The sequence below is a fragment of the Tremella mesenterica genome (genome assembly GCF_000271645.1).
Source record: "Tremella mesenterica DSM 1558 unplaced genomic scaffold TREMEscaffold_19, whole genome shotgun sequence".
Taxonomy (NCBI): Eukaryota; Fungi; Basidiomycota; class Tremellomycetes; order Tremellales; family Tremellaceae; genus Tremella; species Tremella mesenterica.
Window position 1 is genome coordinate 163,542 of NW_006711243.1, and position 16,619 is coordinate 180,160.

A 16,619-nucleotide genomic window follows, 5' to 3' on the forward strand; every position below is an offset into this window, starting at 1 on the left:
CACGCTCCTTCGATGGACTCTCTCGTGTTGTTAAAAGAAGCACTATGGCCGTCAGCTTGTTGTAACATGATTTACCAGGCCGTTTGATGCGAGAGACATTTCTGAGAGGTACACATACGTCTACAAAACAAGGAGAAATGATGAATGATCAGAAACACGTAACTCACCTTAAACACGTCGTATCAACTTGAAACAACGCGCAAAATAATCCCACGAGCTCAGAGATGTATCTCCAATAGTATATTGAAAAGGTCGAACAGATGTCGATTCGTAAGACGCGATAATATCCCTGCGGCGGTTGGGAGACGACGATGCGCAGATCTTCTTGACAACCCTTCAACGACGACAATCGAGTGTCACGATATCTCTCTATCTTTATTAGCTTCATCCAGGATGACTATTCAGCAGTCAGTATATACTCACAAAACTCGAAAAGGGTCAAAAGGTCAGTAAAACGTAGGTGAGCTCTGTTGAAGGTTGTTGCCGTGGAAGAAAGAGGACGAGCACAAACACCGTCGTTCCCATTTCGATTCTCCCATGATTACGTAATCTTGCCACCGCGTTGCGCTTATAGACCCATTCGGACTTTTCCTCTCTCTGTCTTTGTGTTTCGTTTGTGTTTCCGCCTTTCCATCCCCTTTCTCACGACTGCGAGTTCTTTCCGACTCTTCCTGGTAAGAGAAGGCGATCAACGGCGTATTGTCTGTGGATAGGGGCGGGGAAAAGGTTCCTTCATTACTTGGGTGAGTAGTATGAGTGCTGAGAGAGCCCCTTTGTGTGTGCGTGGTGGAGCGGGTGGCAAATGTTTCCAAGATAATTCTGCATAATAAGTTGTTTGGTCGAGTGCAATCTGTGCCATGTCCGAAGATATGTTGTCTTCGTGTATACGGTTCTCTCGTCATCTCGTCGACTTCTTCACGCCGTGGGAGACAAAATGTTCCGGTGAGACGATGAGAGAGTCTCGCTGACAAACAGAGAAAAGCTGTCGGGTCTTCAGCTTTCGCTGTCACTCATCACCGTTCAACACGGTACGAGCCCTTCTTGGGGCTCGGAGGATTGACCAGATACCCTTTTAAGCTCTATAAATTGCTTCAGTGAAAGATGGGGGCAGTCACACCCCAGTTTGGTCCGAAACCCATCGGGGTGAGCTTCGTGTTCATGAACATCCCTTTTCACTCATACATGCCTACGCTTAATCATACTTCATCGTCCTGTGAAAAGTGGACAGAAGATCACTTTATTGACACTATAGCCCAAGTATGGCCAACCCATCGTACCAAACCTCAATGTCAAACATGTTTGTCCTAATTGTCGGAATAACCCACCCAACATCATTGAGGAATATTCCAAAGGTGACTTGGTAAGTCTTTCTTCCGTCATTTTATCTGTCACTCACTTCTCAGGTGTGCGGGGACTGCGGTACCATCCTTGGCGACAGAGTCGTTGATACGAGGAGCGAATGTGAGTCATCTCCTTTATCTATCTGTACACGCTGACACACCAGGGAGAGTGAGTTGTCTCATTTCAGAACGGTGACGTTCTCCTGATTTTGTAAGACCTTCGCTAGCGATGAAGGCGGAGCCGATCCTTCCCGTGTTGGTCAAGCAGGCAACGGATTGATCAAGAACGATCTCGACACGCAAGTCTCCGGTCTTGACGGTCGTTCTGGTCAATCTGGCGCTTTAGCTCGCGCTCAAATGCGTGCGAATGCTGCCACCGGTGGTCTAGGTCGATCAAATCACAATGCTATCACAAACATGTTTGGAAAGATCCATCAGAAATGCGATGCTATGCAGTTACAACCAAATATCACTCAACGTGCGCAGCATGTGTACAAGATCGCCGACGAACGACAACACCCCGTGACGTCTTGTCCCCTCCACTTCAGATTCAGTGACGTTGCTTACCCCTTGTCATACACTTATTCCTCAGTCTTCTTTTATCAATTCAACTTGCCCATCACCCGAAGTGTACGGGAATGTCGTCTTGAACCTGAATACGACGTCATTCACTCCTCTCTCTTGCCAAGTCTTTGACATTCCGACATTGTAACTCACATCATCCCACGATCACATACACTGGAATTTGCAACGGACAGAAAGACCGCTTCTTCTTTCTAACAGAGAGAATTCTACTCCTCTCGGTCACTGTGGGGATAAAAGCACCGACGTCAAAGTCGAACACGTACTCGACTCTCTCACATTTCGTCTTCAAGACCGATCCTCCGGGAAACCGACTCACCGAGAAACAAATAACTCACCCACGTCTGGCACGCTACCTCGCCAAGTACCGAACGAATTTCCTTAACAGGTAGGTCAAAGAGGATTACGCCTAGTGCTTGTCACAATCATGGCTGGTGATCACAAATGTCCTGTGAGTCGGGATCACCTGTGGTTGACTTCCTGCTGACATTTTAGTTGTGTTCGGCCACCTTTACACGACCTCAACATGTCGGAAGACATCTTCGAGCACATACTGGCGATAGACCATACGAATGCAAAGAGTGTCCACTTCGTTTTGCAAGAAGGTGAGTCAAAGGTTCATTTCTGCCTGGCCTTCCCTTATCTGCCTTATTTGAATCTCGGTTCATCAGGGTGAGGTGCTGAAGCCTAGTGATCTACTATCTCGACATGTGAACAAGGCTCACAAATCCCCCGATGGCGTTGATCAAATTACGACGAAGAAGGAAAACAAGAAGGGTCGTCGTAAATCTATTGCCACCTCTGTCATATCTGACAGTCCTGTCGAACCTGAACCTGAATCATCTCGCCGAGCTTCGTTTGATCAACCCGGATTACAAGCTCAGAGAATGTATCCCAACCATCCCTTACTCGCTAATCCTCCTCAACCTTCCCAAGTACTCCCATTTGGCGCTGCGGGCTGGACGAGCGGGCAGATGAGCATTGGACCCAGCGGCGACTTGAACCATCTCATGCCCGATCTCAGCGTGGGAATGGGATTTCAAGGCGGAGCTCTCGGTTCCCACTTGAGCGGACTGAAGCCCGAACAACAAGGAATGACGTCTGTTCCCATGGGTAGGAATGGAAGTCTATCCAGCCTTTCGAGTGTGGGTTACGAGTTTGGTTTCAAGAAACGAGCGTGTGACCAGTGCAATCATTCCAAGGTCCGTTGCGACTTCCAAGAGCCCTGTGGTTGGTTTATTTCAAATTGGGTCGGGGAGTGAAGGCTAACTTGTTAGCTCGTTGTTCTCATCGTAATGTTATGTGCACTTACTACAAGCCCCGCTCTCGTACCGTCACTCCCATTCTCGCAAATCGTGTATCTCCAATCAACGCCGCGGTGAACAACATTGCGACTCCTATGTCTGGATCCACCAACTCTTCCCCATTGACCCAATTTCCCTCTCCCGTTCAGTCTGCCCCGAAATATAGCCCCCCTAGGTCCGTCAGACAGAACGGCTCTATGGCTGCTCCTGGTCAGTACAGTGATTCGAATCAGCTTCAAACGGCCGACCCTTTATCAGGCGCTTGGTCACAGGAATATTATGTCTCCGAACCTGTTCCGCTTCCTACCAGCCAGTGGTCGACGCCGCCTATACATCAGGCCATGGTGGACCAGCATTTCGTAGGATCCCACAACTTGCAATCTACGTCCATCTACGCCTCTCCCGGTCAGATGAACCCGCCACTGCCCCCCGCTCCTCAAAACAGACCCATGCGATCGCTGCCAGGCAGCTTCGCATCAGGCAAGTCCTCGAGCTCATCACCACCTGGCATGGATCCGACCCCATCTCTCACTAGCCTCACCACCATCAGTCCGAGTAGCAGCGATGAGCTCTCCCCTCCGCGCAACAGTGGCAATGTCCAGACCACTCCCCCCGGGATATGGAACGTCGGGAAAGTCCCAATTCGTCAAAGCTCTACCTCCGATCAGTCTGTCCTCGCGTCTCCATATACGCCTGCGCAGATTCACTCAGGCCTTCCTGGATCTCTCACCGTGCCGAACATGCCCAACGACGTTTCATGGTATTCAACATCGACCTTCGATCCATCACACCAGCTTTCGTCCTCGTCTACTAGTGAGGGAGAAGATGCGCGCTTCGACTCTGCCATAGCGTCTGATTTCCTTAACATGGACGAGGAAACCATTCAAAGGGCTATAGCACAACATCATCGTCGCCGTTCTTCTACGGGCGTGTGGGCAAATGCGTTCAACCAAATGTCCCTACGAGATGTCGTCCCTCAGCTTGCTTCGAGCGACACTTCAAACTCCTCCACCATGTTCACGAACCCGTTAATGGCGTCACAGCTCGCTCAACATGTGCAGAAGCAACATGATCCCAGACGACCTACCGTTTCGATCGCGCCAATCGCAGATGGTGATAACGCCAAGGTACCGACCCTGGCCGATTTACAAGATGTTTGGAAGCAATTCATCTCGGATCCTATGAACGGTTTTGCTCTCGGGGATAAACCTCGCACAGACGATGATTTGGGAGTTTCAGTGATAACACCCAGGCCAGGATACGGACGCACACTAAGCAAAAGCAATTCGATGCCTGATCTGAAATCACCCGGTCTCACTGCACGACCGGCAGCCAATGGGGTCAATGGTCTGCCCTTACCCACTCCGACTACGGAAGAAGCCATGCAAAAGTGGAAAGTGGAATTGCAAAATCGACAGACATCTTTCAACATGCAGTTTGACGTCAAGCGCCGAAGCGGTAGTATATCTTCCTCTGCCCAGTCCAACAACAGTCAATCGGGGGGAAATCTACCACCGAGACTCATTCCCAATCCTATCAGTAACACGACCACTCAATCGGCTCATTCAACCATCAGACCAATGGCCAGTGCTGTACAACGATCTTCGGCATTACAACAAACCCTAGCTCCGCAACGACTACCCTCCTTCGGTTTACAGCATACACCGTCACCTTATGGCGGTCCGAATGGACATTACTTCTCGCCCGCGGAAAATCAGAAACATACTTCTATGTTTGCGCGGCCGGGGAACAAACGTCTAGCCTCTCAGACTTTGGTGTCGCAAGAAGGGAAAAGAGCTTCTTTCTCATTATGGGATGGGGATGATGGTGTAGAGGGACCGTCGGGTTTGGACGCGACGGGTTGGTCAGGAGTACCGTTGTATCCAGTGGCGAGTGCTGGTTTGGCTCAGGATATTCATAGCATGGGAGGGAATGGACAACCAACGCCTGTGTTCTTCCAGACCTGGCCGCCGAAACAATAAGTTTGATATCGGGACTTTGATCTGGGCTACGTGTTGTTTTATCTGAGTTTACCTTTGCGGATGTGATTTGAGAGATTGCTGGGGTGTCTTGGGATATGTGGCAAGAGTGGGGAGGGGCGAACGGGAAGTGGGGAAGGATCAGATGGGAATCGAAGGAAATTATCGAGTTATTGTATCGAATGGATTAGTATAAAAGAACATATGTATATCAGAAATTCATGATTGAGATTCTAAGCCCTTGTCCCTTGGCACGTATGCGACATGCTGGCATCCTCTCACTACCCTGCATGTTCTCTGACTTAACTTACTATGAAGACGATGGGACGGAATCAAACCCGTTGCCGACGGCGGTGGAAGCCACGCGGCACTCGGCGATCGGTCAATTGGGAAAAGTCGTGAAGAATTCCTTCCCTTTTCACTGGCCACTGGATCATCAGCAGTCAGTCAAACGAACACCATCATGTCGTCTCTTCCACTCATAAGGGTGTCCACTATCACCCGTGTACCACTGAGACAAACAACAAGAACGTTCTCTCTTCTTTCGTATAATCGAACAATGTCATCATCACAGTTCCTTCCTCGGAGCCTCTCGCCTCTCTCTCTCCCTCGTCCACTGTCAACTTCCGTACTAAGACCTCCCAACGTTCCTATCACATCGGCACTCTCAACTATCTCTCGAACACCAAATTTCACTCTTTCAAATAAACTTTATTCGTCATATATCACAAGCTCAAATTTATCCACCTCTTTCAACTCGCCCCTGCTATCTTTTTCTCTTAAGTCCAACATATCACCTCTAGTTCGATCATCTACATTCCCACTTATCCGTTCAGCTTCCACGAAAATCACTCCACCTGACCAAACCTCATCATCTCAGCCTCAACCACAATCACATTCCAATTCTGATCTCCCCACTCAATCAAATCCAAATCCAAATTCGAATCCTGACTCCGAGGCTGATACAGAATCACATTCTTCATCCGAATCCGATCCCACACAATCAGCTTACGCCAAATTCAAAAACCTCACTAAGAAATATGGTATATGGGCAATCGGGATGTACTTTCTATTATCCGGTTTAGAATTCCCATTCACTTTCTTAGCTGTTCATTTAGTAGGAGCGGAAAGATTACAACCTATCGTCGATTGGGCTACAGGTATTTATCATAATTTCATGGGTTCTTCTCAATCTGAAATAGAAGATGAGGAAAAGAATGATGTTCATGAAGAAGATGGAAATGAAGGAAAAAGAAAAGGAAAAGGAGAAAATGGAGAGAAAATAAAAGAAGAAATGAAATGGTTTTCAAGTCCTACTTTTTGGGCGGAAATTTTATTAGCTTATACTATTCATAAAACTGTCATGTTACCTGTCAGAGCTGGATTGACAGTGGCTTGGACACCTAGAGTTGTTGAGTGGCTCAGAGCTAGAGGGTGGATAAGACGAGTGAGTAAACTTTTTTCTCCGCAATTATGTCAGAATATATAGTAAGGGGAAAGAAGCTGATTTGGGAAATCAGGTTACGAACGTTACTTCCCCTTCGACGAAAACGTGATATGACTCAAACATGAACCGGAAACACGTCTAGACAATACTGAGTAGATGAAGGAATAGTGAAAGTTGATGATGTATCCACTTTACGTATCAAACTTTTTTATTATCGAAAAACACGTTTATAGTCATATATGAACATGATGAAATGATCCAAGATGCATCTCATTCGCCCGAGAATCAAGAAAAACAATAGCGTTTATGATACACTATACACTCGGAGAGGTCATTCCATCTCCCATCTTCCATCTCCCTTGACCCCAATTCCCCTCGAGCTTCGACCCTCTCGCACCCACTACTCTTACCCCTGTAGAGGGTATTCACTCCGAGGTCTATATATCCAATTTTATCCACACAACCACACCTTAAGGACTAGATGCTCAGTCAAATTTCCCTATCCGTCATAGAATCACACAAGACTTTTTCTTCCTTTTCGCTGGATTTCGTTGGTTCGGAGGAGTCAAGACAGCTCGGATAGCTTCATCGAATACGTTTTTCAAACCTTTTTGTCTGAATGTAAGCATCGACTGGTCTGGCTTTTGAACTCTTCTCGAATTCGCTGAGGACCCTCATTTCGCTAGCCTACTCTGATTTGCATCCTGACCAAGAAATCATCTCTTATCTCACAATGTTGACCTCTCAACCGTCAATCCTCAACTCCCTTTTCCTAATTTCCCAATCCCAACCATGTTTACACATCCGAAGTTGAACGTTCCGATGATGCAAAAGTAACGGATGACTCACGTTTTCGAACTAGCCTCTAAGTATCTGACAGCACCAACATCCTTTGCACATTGTACACCTTGGGAATATGTTATAGGTATGAAATTCCTTTCTCTCAATCTTTGGACAGTTACAGGATCTTCACGTAAATCCAATTTCGTACCGACCAACACGATGGGTATACCGGCTGCATGATGAGTGATTTCAGGGATCCATTTCTATATGTCAGTCATGACCTCTTTTATACTGATCTTCTTAAGGAATATCCAAGCAAATTTCCCTTCTGACCCTCTCTATACTAGACAATGAGGAATCACGAAGATTCATGGAGCGTTTCAGCATGTGTGCAAGAATGTGTGTTGGTGACTCCTCGATATGATCTGTGGAGGCATGAGAGGGATGGAGTTATAAGATGAGAAAAACTCACCATTCGGACATTCTCAAAACTTGGTGGAGAGACGAGGGAGAAACAAACGATGAATACGTCCGTTTGGGGGTACGATAATGGTCTTAGACGACTATTGATTTTAGCTGCTGCTTTATATACATTATCGTCCTCTTTTGACAGATCATGTGACCATCCTAGCACATGTATGCCCGAACGGATATGAATTCAAGAGCGTTTTGTCCGCCAGAGAACAAGATGGTAAAGAGGGAGAAGGGAAGAGAGTAAGCACTCGTAATCTTCTTGTCCGGCTGTATCCCATAATCCCAAAGAAACAGGTCTTCCATCGACCAAAACTGAAGCGCTATAGTTGTCGAAGACGGTAGGTACGTATCTGGACATGAGTCTCTGTCGTCCTGACCGTATCCCATGCGCCCATTTTCTTGCCTGTACTCTTTGGTACGGTCTTCAGGTCATGTCCCTCAGAAATGCCACCTCCTTATCTATCTCCTTATCTAATATCCCTCCAATCTCACCTCTTCAAGCCCTTTACATTCCCGATAAGATCCCTTCCCGATGAAGCTTCAAGGCTCACTCTAGGGTGAAGACGGTGAAAATGAGCTAAGAGAGGAGATTACAAGTGGTCCGACGTACTCTCCTGGAAAAGAATTAGTAGTATAGGAGATCAATAAGCACGTCTGTCTTTGTCAGTTTCTTTTTTCATCCCAGCCCTCATAGATGTACATAGGGTGTTGTAGGTGATAGTGCAAGGATAACTGCCCGGCCGTGAACCGATCCCTGATTGAAGGGACTAATAAGAAGACTTACCTTTCCGACGGCCCCATCACCTACTACAACACATTTGATACTCGTAATTGGACCCATTCGTCTAGCAGTTCGGACTTGGTATTGAGAGGTAGCAAAGAGAATAACCGACTTACCGCATGGAGAAGAGCGATGGGGTGTATTGTAAGAATGCAAATTAACTAAGTATGGGAAAGACGCGACAGGCTCCTTTGGACGATCGGTTCGGCGATCACCGAGGTACCATCAGATGCAAACAACACGTCCGGGTTTGAGGTGATACAACGTGCTGGAACCCGGTCGGACGTAGCGGTAGGAGAGCGTATGAAGTATGACGGTAATCATGAGGGCTGATGTGCAAGATGGGAGGTCGTTAAGGTGTAAAGCAGCTCTTTAGCGGGCGGTGTTCGCATGCTTCAATGTGGGAAGATATATCTTATCCGCGCGTGGCAGGTTGAAGGGGTCAGCATAAAATGCGTGCACTTGAGATGATACATGATTGTCCGTAGCTGACGATACTACATGATTTGAATGTCCTTGGAATGTCCCTTTTCTTTCCTCGTCTGTTTCATAATTCTCCTCATATCTTCCGATCACCATTGCTGTCCGAAAACAAACTAACGATTGATTGAATTCCTTGCTGGAGTCTTGCCGACTGATAGGGTGCTTCGTCGATTCGTTTATTGACCGGTGAAACCAGGGTTTGAGGCCTTGGAGTTGAATGGGAAGCTCAAGATAGCTGGTCCAGCAACGATATTGTCATCGGTGACAGCGGTGGCGTTACCGGTGGAAGCGATGATAACGTACGAGAAACCTTGCAATGCCGAAGGAATCATAGCGGCGTTGTTGGCGTCAAGTTGTTCGCTCTGAGTTCCTAAGCCGTTGTAAAAGATGGCGTAATAAGGACCTCCGTTACCTCCTTTGAAAGAGAAGGTAGAAGTCGCACCGGGAGTAGGTGTGTTAACGGTGAGAGCGGGGAAAGCTTTGACGGGTAAGGCCGCGTTGGAATCGGGGCAAGAAGTGATGAAAGCGGAGGCGAGAGTGTAAACCATGTCTAAACCCAACACGGTGTCATAAGGTCCGCTCCAAGCCGCGTTCTTGAGAACGGCGGAACTTTCCCATGCTTGATGACGAGCTTCGGTGGAGAGGATGACAGCTGCCACGGAAAGATAAGCGGGGGAGGTGATGTATTGAGCAGCACCGGAGTAGGCGGAGACACCAACGTTTTCGATGGTGGAGGAAAGACCGAGGAAGGAAGGGATGTCGGTGTAAGGGCTGAGTATGAGTTGATGATCTCCCTTTTTCGCTGGTACGCGAAGACACAGGATAGCAATGACGAAGGGGGATGACAAAGACAGACGAGAGACGTAGAGGGTTGAAAAGGTAGAAAACTCACAAAGAATAGGTGCACGGCTGAACAGCATCGCTACCCAAAACAGTTGACAACAATTCAACATGAGCGGCTTCGTGATCTGACACTTGGGTCAAACGGCTACGGACCCAATCAGGGTAACCGGCGTTGGCGAAATCCTGAGCAGAGTACTTGGCAAGGAAGTCGGAACTAGGGCATGTCAGCATGATCTACGGTGACTCGGAATCTTAGCTAGACGGGGGACGGCCACTCACTAGAGCGACTTCTCGAGGTTCTCCAAAGTAAGGGCATACTGCAAGATCTGAGTGTCGGAGTAGCCTGCAGCAGCGCGAGATTGGAATTGCTTGAGAGGGGTCGCAATCGCGCCAAGGGCGGAGAGGACGAGCATGGCAGTAGCGGTCTTCATCATGTTGTTTGTTTAAGGTGCGTTTTGTTTTGAGTTTTATAGTACGGGAAGATGGCTGTTAGCGGCGTGTCGTCAATGGAGTTGTGAAGGGAGATAGAGATAGGACTGGTGATACTTTCAATCAATAAACTTGGTTAGATATATATCATTCGGTGAGGAAATCGAACGTTCTCATGTTGACATCGTCCCACGATTCAAACTGCTACCGGTGTTTGAACTTAGCCGACTAACGGGTGCTCCATCGACCAGGTGCGGGATGAGGAGAGGGAAAAGGTGAGACCATCCCATTGCATCTTACCCTCTGAACCTCTGAACCGGAGGTGGAGTCTTTTTTCTTTTGCACATCCGTCAGAAAAAAGTGTCATTCCGACGGATCAAGCTGTGTGTCGTCCCATAGTCAGATTGTTGGACCTTAAATTCAGTGAATTCGAAATGTAAGCTGTGAAATGTCAGTTCGTCAAACCGATACCGTCAAAGGCGGGAGGAGACGACCTTTCTCTGTTCGCACTTCACTTGATAAAAGAGAGACCTTTTTGCGGTAAATTCATCAAGGCGTCTTAGGGGGAAAGCATCCCTGTGCTGTCGATCGTCAACCAATGTGTCAACCCGGGTTGTTGTGCAACGAGGGGAAGGGGAAAAGCCTACGCTTGAGGGAAAGTGACGTAAACGGAAAGGTGACATCCCTCTTGCGACGATCGTACGATCGACAAGTACGATTCCTTGCAGCGTCGTCATCGACCTGATCGGCGTTGAAAGGGGATGACGTAGCGAAATTCTGGAACTTTGACCGGTCGTTGGATCGTTGGGGCGCACCGCATAATTAAAGCCCCGTCAAGGCGCAAGATGCCGCCGTCGATTATCTTTGGAATCGTCGGACTAAGTATGGAATACAAAGAACCATGTGGGGAGTGTATAGATTTGTAACAACATGATCATTGTTATCGGACCTGCAAACTTGTAACCAGCTCGCGTGGCGGCGTTCACCGCCGACTCACAGCGAGCACGGAGAAACATGCTCCTTCCAGATACCAATTTCATTGACAACCGCAGTCCTCGCAGTCATGACTTAATTGAGAGCTCTCAATCAACTCAACTCTTTTCAACGGACAAATTGTTATGTCTAGTCTTGAACGATTCGGTCCTCTATTGTCGCCTGTGGTAGTCCTTTGTTCTCTTCAACAAACCAGTTCAACTTTCCCTTTGACAAACATTCCACCTAACCGACTGTCATGTCAACACGACAACCTCGCATCTCAATAGCACGTTTAGCCCACGTAATTCGATCTGCACCATGGGCATTCTGGCGAAAAGATTATGCTCTAGTCCCAAACACATCCCATCCCTCTTCACCCGACCTCTCGAAACATGGACCCATACGACGACGCCTTGTTCAAACGAGTCTTATTTGTCTCGGTCTGCTTCTTATTTTCTCCCTCTTCAGCTACCGTCACTACCATCATTCCGTCGACCCTTACAAGCAATGGGAGCATACACAAAGTCAAGCTGACTATTCTTCGGACATAGATGATCCAATGTGGGGTTTGACAGAAGAGATGGGATGGGTTCAATCATCCGAAAAAGGTCTAGCTGATCTTGGAACAATAGCTGAGGAGAAATATCGATTAGGACCTACAGATCCGCATACCTACTTTAATAGACTTTACGAATTCGCTTCTTCCCTTCCAACAATGATTAGACTACATGCTCAAGCTGAACTTTATTATCATCTTCCACCAAAGTCCAATTTCCTTCCAGCACCACCGGCACCTTTCTCTCAACCTCCTTCAATGATTTCCTATAAACATATACATCAGACCGACAAGACGTTTAAGAATTCCGAAGAGACGAGAGCTTGGGTGAATATGAACAAAGCCGACGGTTGGACTCTCAACTTCTTGGATGACCAAGCTGCCGCAGCCTGGACTAAGGATTTGTTTCACGATACAGACATCGAGTGGGCTTGGGATTATATGCACCGAGGAGTGCTTAGGGCGGACTTCTTGAGGTATTTGTTACCTTTGGTACAAGGAGGCGTTTACTCGGACGTTGATGTGAGTCACCACTTCGTAACTATTAATTTTGCCATTGGCCATCGAGCAATGTCGAGGAACGTTATCAACATTCCTGCCAATCGTAATCCCTAGCTTGGAATCATATCAATCAAACTCATCTCGCGTTGCTGACCTCATATAGACCCTCCCGTTGCGACCCATTGAACAATGGGGACACGTCCGAGTCGAGTATCTTGACATTTCAGTCACTGACGGTTCCGACTGGCGTTCGAAACTCTCCACTTATCCTGCAGTCATCGTCGCCATTGACGTTGACGTACACGCTAAGAAAGGATGGGACAAGGAATGGCCACGAGCTGTGGACATCTGTCAATGGACTTTGGCTTCAGTACCGAATCATCCCATATTCCTTGATGCGGTCAGACGTGTGGTCAACTCTACTCGGGTGGTTGAGGCATGGGAAATATGGAGAGCCGAGGAGATTGTGAAACTGGAAGAGGCAGGGGAGGATGCAAGTGATCTAAGAGGACAACATACGGATCATGCTATGAGCGTAATGGAATGGACTGGACCTGGGTTGTTTTCGGATTCGGTCATGGCGTATGTGTTTCCCATCTTTTTTCTCGTCTCGCTTTCTTCTACGACCAGACTTCTCATGGGCGATAAATAAATAAGTCGAGATGTCAAGCTGATCCGATAGTTTCCTCTTGGCTCGATATCACGTCACTTGGCATCGGCTTCGTGGACTCGATCATCCTCTGAGAATAGGAGACGTTCTCATATTGCCCATATCCGCTTTCTCCCCTGGAGGCGAGGCCGATTTTGGTGCTGAAGGGCCCGACACCCCTCAAGCTAACGTGCTTCACGAATGTGAGTCTTTCAAAGTCTTTCATCCACCCACTGGTACTTGTGCAGACACCGCTTAGCAAAAGAGTTCGTCCAACCCAATTAAAATAAATCTATGAGGACGTGTGCTGATCAAATAGTCAGAGGTAGCTGGAAGAGCGGCGGCGCGTAGTCATTCATCATAGTCGATCCCCCAGTCTCCCACATCCTTGCATACCACGAGTACATTGAAATACCCACGTTCCGCATTGTAGCACACAACAAATAGATCCATACAGGCATGCAAGCATTTTAAATGATTGATAGAGATTGAGCACTGAATCCATTCACCTGACTCGGGTCTTTCCACTCGTCTTTGTATGCTTTCATTGTGGGCGGAAAGGGAGGGGGCAGGTGTTTCAATGACAAACGTGTACTTAGACGACGTCCGACGGTACGTTCGACCTCGAACGTCGACATCACCACTACCTGCATACAACTGAAAGAAAACCAACAGTATAAGTCATTTAGCAAGTATCATCGTCGACCAGTACTTTAGACGATTATTCTCCCACGAACCAAGAGAAGGTCAAAATCCAAGTGGATGGAAATGCAGGAAAGTCAAGTCGCTTAGAACTTGAGAAATGTCTTTCCCTCAACTAGAACCGAAACCTCATCTTGGACTATCGACCGTTTTAGAATCTCAGATTTATATAGTAGATGATATCCTGACCCATGATGAGCTGCTGGGCTTAATGGAATGGACCAAGAGTATGGAGATGGAAGGTCCTAAGAAAGCCGGTAAAGGAGAAGCTGAACGTACTTCTCGTCAGTAGTTCCTCCTCTCTAGTTATTCCTATGAACCTCATCACCCCTGTCCCCCTTCAATCTTCCCCCGCCCCCGAGCACATCCGCAATAAGATCACCAAGACATCTTCACTCGATTTGATAGTAGACTTAGACTTGTAGTCAGACTCTTATCTTGAATTATGACATGTATAAACATGTTTGGGGTACAAGTTGACAGGTAGGAAGATCAGCTGTTCATTCTCCTGAGATAGCGTCAAAACTTTTAAATCTCCTCTCACCTCAAATCCAATCATTAAACCCCACCACTCCTATTCAGCTCTCACCGAATATACGTCTTTATCATTACCCTCCTAAAACATACTTCAGACCGCACTACGATACACCTCAACTGGATCCAACCTCCCGACGACTGAGCTCTTGGACGATCTTGATATACCTCACCACTCCCATAGGTGGCAGCACCGTATTTCACCTCTCAGATCCCAATGTCACCAAGCAGAAGAGTGCGGGCGTCCGAGGAGACAAAGAACGTGGGCGGGGGAAAATCAAGTCGACCGAAGAGAGAAAAGTCGGAACGGGCTCAGAAATGGGGAGGCGAGAAAGACTCCTTGTGGAGGCAAAAGCCGGTAGAGTTTGTTTTCATTGGCATGGAGTGACGAGGGGTGGCTGTTTATTACATGAAGGTGAAGAGGTCTTGAGTGGTGATAAATGGGTATTGAGGACGGATATCCTAGGGTGACACAATCATAAGAGAAGATTCATTCGCTTGGGATTAAGATCCCGGAGAAGAGTACAAGTACCTATCATCAGTAGACACTGTCTTCCGCACCATCGGCCGTTGGATCTCAGAAGTGAGATGCCGATGACGGTTTTCGGTTATAGTAGTTACACAACGATATTCGGGATAGTCCACTTGGGGACTAGCAAGCCCAGGACTGTCAGTGATTTTCGGTCAACTGAATCTCTCACTTTTCATAATAAAGCAAATATGCATAAAATCTACAACTTCGATATTGAGACATGATAGTTCAACAACGTACTCGTATCATGTTCGCACATTTACTTTTGAAACCGACCGATAAAACCTCCAACCGTCTTCGTCCCCATGAGGTCAATCCATGAACCCAACTGTCCCTCCGTCAGACGACTGAGGAGAACGCCAATCAAGGCAGCGATGACGAACCATCCGAAGAATTCAACATGTTCTGTGAGTGTACGTCCGGTCTTGGGTTTCAGAGCTGCGACTCGTGCCTTTTCCGCTTTTTCCAAAGCCATGCGTTCGTAATATCTCATCTGGGGGGCCGGGGCGATGGGGGGTACTAGACCTGGTTCGGGTAGGATGAGAGAGAAGATATGGGTGTTGAGTGCGAAAGCTAGGTTGGCTTCTTTGACCAGAAGTTCTGAATTTCAGCTGATCATTCTATCCTTTACGAACGACTGTCTGGTGTCCATCGATCATGGCGATGTTGAAAGACGAAGAGAAACGGACGATATTGGGGAGCTGTCAAGGCGAGGGCGTCAATAAAAAAAGAGATGAGGACAGAGCCTGATCAACAACAACTCACCTTTCAGAGCTTTGTCATCACCCACACCCTCATTCATCCCTCTCCTATACCAATCCTTGATCTCTCCTAACCTTTTCTTCTCGCCTTCCGTCCCACCGTCCTCACCTTCTCGTGGAAACAAGAAGAATCTCACACCGTCATCCTCTTCCAGCTTATACGCCTTCTTCACCCTTGCCCTGATAACCTGTCCTCCGGATAAATCACCTAGATATCTCACGTAAGCATGCGCCAGTAGACTTGGGGCGGTTTCTGAAGATGCTGCCAATTCTCGTAGACGGTCTATGTACGCTTTCAGCGGTTGAGGAGGAGCGGAGAAAATTGGATCTAAGAACGCAGGGAGGGGAAAAGGTGGAAGAGGAGTAGCTGAGGTAGTTCTGTCTGTAGAAGTATAGCCGCTTGGGGCGGGTGTGTGAAGTTTTCGAGGGACGAGAGTGAGGAGATGGGTGATATCCTTTGCCAATGCCGAAGAACGAGATAAGAGAAGGGGGTCGAACGTAGGTGCCAGAACAGGGTTTGAGGCATATTCCGCTAGACCAAGTTCGAGAGCACTATTCATCAGTCACGCATTGATCAATTATCTCCAAATCATTTCATTTACTCATGAAGCAACGTGTCAGCCAATGTCCGAGACGTCTAAGGATATGAAAGGAGGGAGGACAAAAGTGGGAGATTTGTAAAGTAGATTACTTACTCATATACTCTCCATAAGATAGCCAACCATCTGACATACTCTGCAATATCCAATTCACCCCTCACCAATGCCATAGCACCTTTATGATCCCCAGCCTTCATATGAGCTCTCTTAGTACCTTCTCTCAACAAATCTGAGATTTCTTCGTTCAAGTCTAATCCTTCCGGCAAGTCCATATCGTCTACTGTGAGCGAATTGTGTCCCGCGGTGGAATGATGTGGAAGAGATCCCACGATGTTGGAGACGGTCACTTGGTAAGGGGACAAGGT

At 47.5% G+C, this 16,619-nt stretch overlaps 7 protein-coding genes across 7 annotated transcripts; 4 read left to right on the plus strand and 3 right to left on the minus strand.

Moving 5' to 3' along the window:
* The first annotated feature begins 636 nt into the window (after window positions 1–636).
* TREMEDRAFT_74919 (uncharacterized protein) lies at window positions 637–5,301 on the plus strand. The gene is made up of 9 exons (XM_007008269.1): window positions 637–743; window positions 976–1,143; window positions 1,253–1,360; window positions 1,404–1,465; window positions 1,557–1,818; window positions 2,315–2,373; window positions 2,418–2,527; window positions 2,614–3,124; window positions 3,241–5,301. The coding sequence occupies exons 5-9, from the start codon at window positions 1,698–1,700 to the stop codon at window positions 5,206–5,208; spliced, it is 2,769 nt and encodes a 922-aa protein (XP_007008331.1). The 5' UTR covers window positions 637–743; window positions 976–1,143; window positions 1,253–1,360; window positions 1,404–1,465; window positions 1,557–1,697; the 3' UTR covers window positions 5,209–5,301.
* Window positions 5,302–5,644: 343 nt separating this feature from the next.
* TREMEDRAFT_74920 (uncharacterized protein) lies at window positions 5,645–6,812 on the plus strand (the record flags this gene model as incomplete). The annotated part of the gene is made up of 2 exons (XM_007008270.1): window positions 5,645–6,652; window positions 6,795–6,812. Exons 1-2 carry the CDS (start codon window positions 5,669–5,671, stop codon window positions 6,810–6,812), a joined length of 1,002 nt encoding a protein of 333 aa, XP_007008332.1. The 5' UTR covers window positions 5,645–5,668.
* A 346-nt stretch (window positions 6,813–7,158) lies between these two features.
* On the minus strand, window positions 7,159–8,750 carry TREMEDRAFT_35867 (uncharacterized protein; the record flags this gene model as incomplete). The annotated part of the gene is made up of 6 exons (XM_007008180.1): window positions 7,159–7,267; window positions 7,502–7,698; window positions 7,908–7,998; window positions 8,158–8,259; window positions 8,520–8,563; window positions 8,694–8,750. 6 exons carry the CDS (start codon window positions 8,748–8,750, stop codon window positions 7,159–7,161), a joined length of 600 nt encoding a protein of 199 aa, XP_007008242.1.
* A 599-nt stretch (window positions 8,751–9,349) lies between these two features.
* TREMEDRAFT_70436 (uncharacterized protein) lies at window positions 9,350–10,450 on the minus strand (the record flags this gene model as incomplete). The annotated part of the gene is made up of 3 exons (XM_007008271.1): window positions 9,350–9,944; window positions 10,066–10,230; window positions 10,296–10,450. 3 exons carry the CDS (start codon window positions 10,448–10,450, stop codon window positions 9,350–9,352), a joined length of 915 nt encoding a protein of 304 aa, XP_007008333.1.
* A 1,784-nt stretch (window positions 10,451–12,234) lies between these two features.
* On the plus strand, window positions 12,235–13,477 carry TREMEDRAFT_70437 (uncharacterized protein; the record flags this gene model as incomplete). The annotated part of the gene is made up of 4 exons (XM_007008272.1): window positions 12,235–12,498; window positions 12,641–13,059; window positions 13,160–13,329; window positions 13,446–13,477. 4 exons carry the CDS (start codon window positions 12,235–12,237, stop codon window positions 13,475–13,477), a joined length of 885 nt encoding a protein of 294 aa, XP_007008334.1.
* Window positions 13,478–13,928: 451 nt separating this feature from the next.
* On the plus strand, window positions 13,929–14,833 carry TREMEDRAFT_36016 (uncharacterized protein; the record flags this gene model as incomplete). The annotated part of the gene is made up of 3 exons (XM_007008194.1): window positions 13,929–14,112; window positions 14,316–14,597; window positions 14,664–14,833. The coding sequence occupies 3 exons, from the start codon at window positions 13,929–13,931 to the stop codon at window positions 14,831–14,833; spliced, it is 636 nt and encodes a 211-aa protein (XP_007008256.1).
* Window positions 14,834–15,432: 599 nt separating this feature from the next.
* TREMEDRAFT_16632 (uncharacterized protein) lies at window positions 15,433–16,520 on the minus strand (the record flags this gene model as incomplete). Its single annotated transcript, XM_007008163.1, has 3 exons — window positions 15,433–15,494; window positions 15,660–16,207; window positions 16,351–16,520. Coding segments are annotated over 3 exons (780 nt in total), but the record flags the coding sequence as incomplete, so codon positions are not given.
* Between the last annotated feature and the right edge of the window lie 99 nt (window positions 16,521–16,619).

Bases quoted from the DNA above. Each gene is read 5' to 3' on its own strand.
- TREMEDRAFT_74919 (XM_007008269.1), top strand. From the start codon at position 1,698: ATGCGTGCGAATGCTGCCACCGGTGGTCTAGGTCGATCAAATCACAAT. The intron at 1,819-2,314 runs GTGCGCAGCATG...CTTAACAGGTAG, and splicing joins ACAACCAAATATCACTCAAC to GTCAAAGAGGATTACGCCTA. The intron at 2,528-2,613 runs GTGAGTCAAAGG...GCTGAAGCCTAG, and splicing joins CCACTTCGTTTTGCAAGAAG to TGATCTACTATCTCGACATG.